Source organism: Grammomys surdaster, unplaced genomic scaffold (assembly GCF_004785775.1).
Source record: "Grammomys surdaster isolate TR1022 unplaced genomic scaffold, NIH_TR_1.0 140, whole genome shotgun sequence".
Lineage (NCBI taxonomy): Eukaryota > Metazoa > Chordata > Mammalia > Rodentia > Muridae > Grammomys > Grammomys surdaster.
Window position 1 is genome coordinate 907752 of NW_021604598.1, and position 2202 is coordinate 909953.

Here is a 2202-nt window from a genome sequence, read left to right on the forward strand (position 1 = left end):
ATTAACCTTCCAAATATAATGACTTAAGATGAAATCCTTTAAATTCATGAGCCATAATTCACAATTCACATCATGATACATACACACACACACACACTCACTCACACACACACACACACACATATATATATATATATACATATGTATATATATATATATATATATCCTGCAACCTTCAAACATCTTTCATATAAAATTAAAATATTTTCTGTAAAAAAGTACACAAATGGAAAGCTACATAAACTTTCAGAATAGTGTAGATCAGGCATGTAATTTAAAATATAAAAAAGACCCAGGGGATATATGTTCATAAAATTTGCCTTACACTTCTCAGTAATAATTTATTTCTGATATCATTGATACATGATGGTGAAGAGGCAACTCTGGTAAAAAGTTTTCCAAGGGCACCCTTCACATCTTTGTTTCTTAGGGTATAGATGAAGGGGTTCAGCATGGGGCTGATCACAGTGTACATCAATGAAGCAATCATTCTTCTCTGGGTTGAATGGACCACAGAAGAGCTGAAGTAAACTCCAAATCCTGATCCATAAAATAAACAGACCACACAGAGGTGAGACCCACAGGTGGAAAAGGCTTTGTACATACTCACAGTAGAGGACATCCTTAATAAGGATGAAACAATCTGTGAGTAAGACATAAGGATTCCTGTCATAGGAATCACACCCAGTAAGGAAGTCACCACATACATGAAGACATTATTGACATGATTGTCAGAATTGGATACCTTGAGAACTTGAGCTAGTTCACAGAAGAAATGTGGAATTTCAGTGCCTCTGGAGAAGTTCAGTTCATTCATCAATAGAATATGAATTAGGGAGACCCAGAACATGATAATCCAAAACATCAGAACCAGAAGGGCACACAGCCGAGGGTTCATGATAACAGTGTAGTTGAGGGGGTGACAGATGGCTACAAAGCGGTCATAAGCCATTAAAGTGAGTAAAAAATTATCCATTCCAGCAAAAGTATTAAAAAAATATACCTGTGTAAGGCATTGCATGTAGGAGATGTCTTTTCTCTGTGACTGCATGTTCACTAGCATCTTTGGTATTGTGGTTGAGATGAAACAGATATCAATAAAAGAAAGATTGGAGAGGAGGAAATACATGGGTTTATGGAGGTGGGAGTCAGAACTGACAGCCAAGATGATAAGCAGGTTCCCAAGCAGTGTGACCAGGTACATGGACAAGAACAGTCCAAAGAGAATGGGTTGCAATTCAGGATCATCAGAGAGACCAAGGATGAGGAATTCTGTTATAAGTGTGTGGTTCTCTATTTCCATATAACTTTTGTATCTGCTTGAGATAAGGTAAAAATAGTTTTCAAATAATAGTCACTGACATATCACAAAACAACCCTTGAAAGCATATCTTTCTTATGACAATGACTGTCACTCATTTACCCAAATTAATTTTTCTCACCATTCTTAATTATGTATAGTTATTTTTATTTTTAATTTAGTTAAATATCTCTCTCCTTTACCATTTATAACTGCCACTCATTGAAATTTTCTGTATTAACATATATACACAGTTTATTCTTACCAAGCCCTCTAAAATGTTTGAAGTAAATTAATTCCTTTTTCCTTATAATTGTAATTTTTTTTTGCTTGTAGTATTTCAATAATATTCACTAAATGACGTTTTTCCACAATAATCTTCATGAGTTTTTTCTCTGAGTCCTTAATCATTTTCCACATGGTGATTGCTATCACTATGTTTGATGTTAAAAATACCTTATTAGCAGTATATTTCATTGGCTATCAGTTTTCATTATTATACTATTATTAATAATATTAATCTACTACTTTATAATAATTATTTTGGATACACAATAGTGCAAAAGTAAATATTAAGCTGTGATTTAGAAACTTTTTGTCTGGTTTTTCTAACATAATTCTGATTCATTTATTGTCATCTGTGTAAACGAGAAAATTATGAGACTGTTCAGTGTTTGTCAGGAAGAATTTTCATTGAGAATACACTGTTAGGTGAAGCATTAGCAATTGATGATACATTTATTAATATAAATACAATAGATGTCCTTTCTACTTGAAAACCATGAACCACTTATAATTAATGAGATTTCCTGAAGAATGAAGAATTTCATTCTTTTGAACAATTGCTTCTAAGTAAATGTCTCTGAGAAGACAAAGTAGTATATGGAGTAAAGAGAAATAAG

General features: G+C 32.9%; 1 protein-coding gene across 1 annotated transcript; it reads right to left on the bottom strand.

Annotated features, from left to right (window-relative positions):
- Positions 1 to 307: 307 nt before the first annotated feature.
- LOC114618186 (olfactory receptor 867) lies at positions 308 to 1303 on the bottom strand. The gene has a single exon (XM_028763870.1). It carries the CDS (start codon positions 1301 to 1303, stop codon positions 308 to 310), a length of 996 nt encoding a protein of 331 aa, XP_028619703.1.
- Between the last annotated feature and the right edge of the window lie 899 nt (positions 1304 to 2202).

What these genes read in the sequence shown, in the direction of transcription:
- LOC114618186 (XM_028763870.1), bottom strand. Translation starts at nt 1,303, where the DNA reads ATGGAAATAGAGAACCACACACTTATAACAGAATTCCTCATCCTTGGT.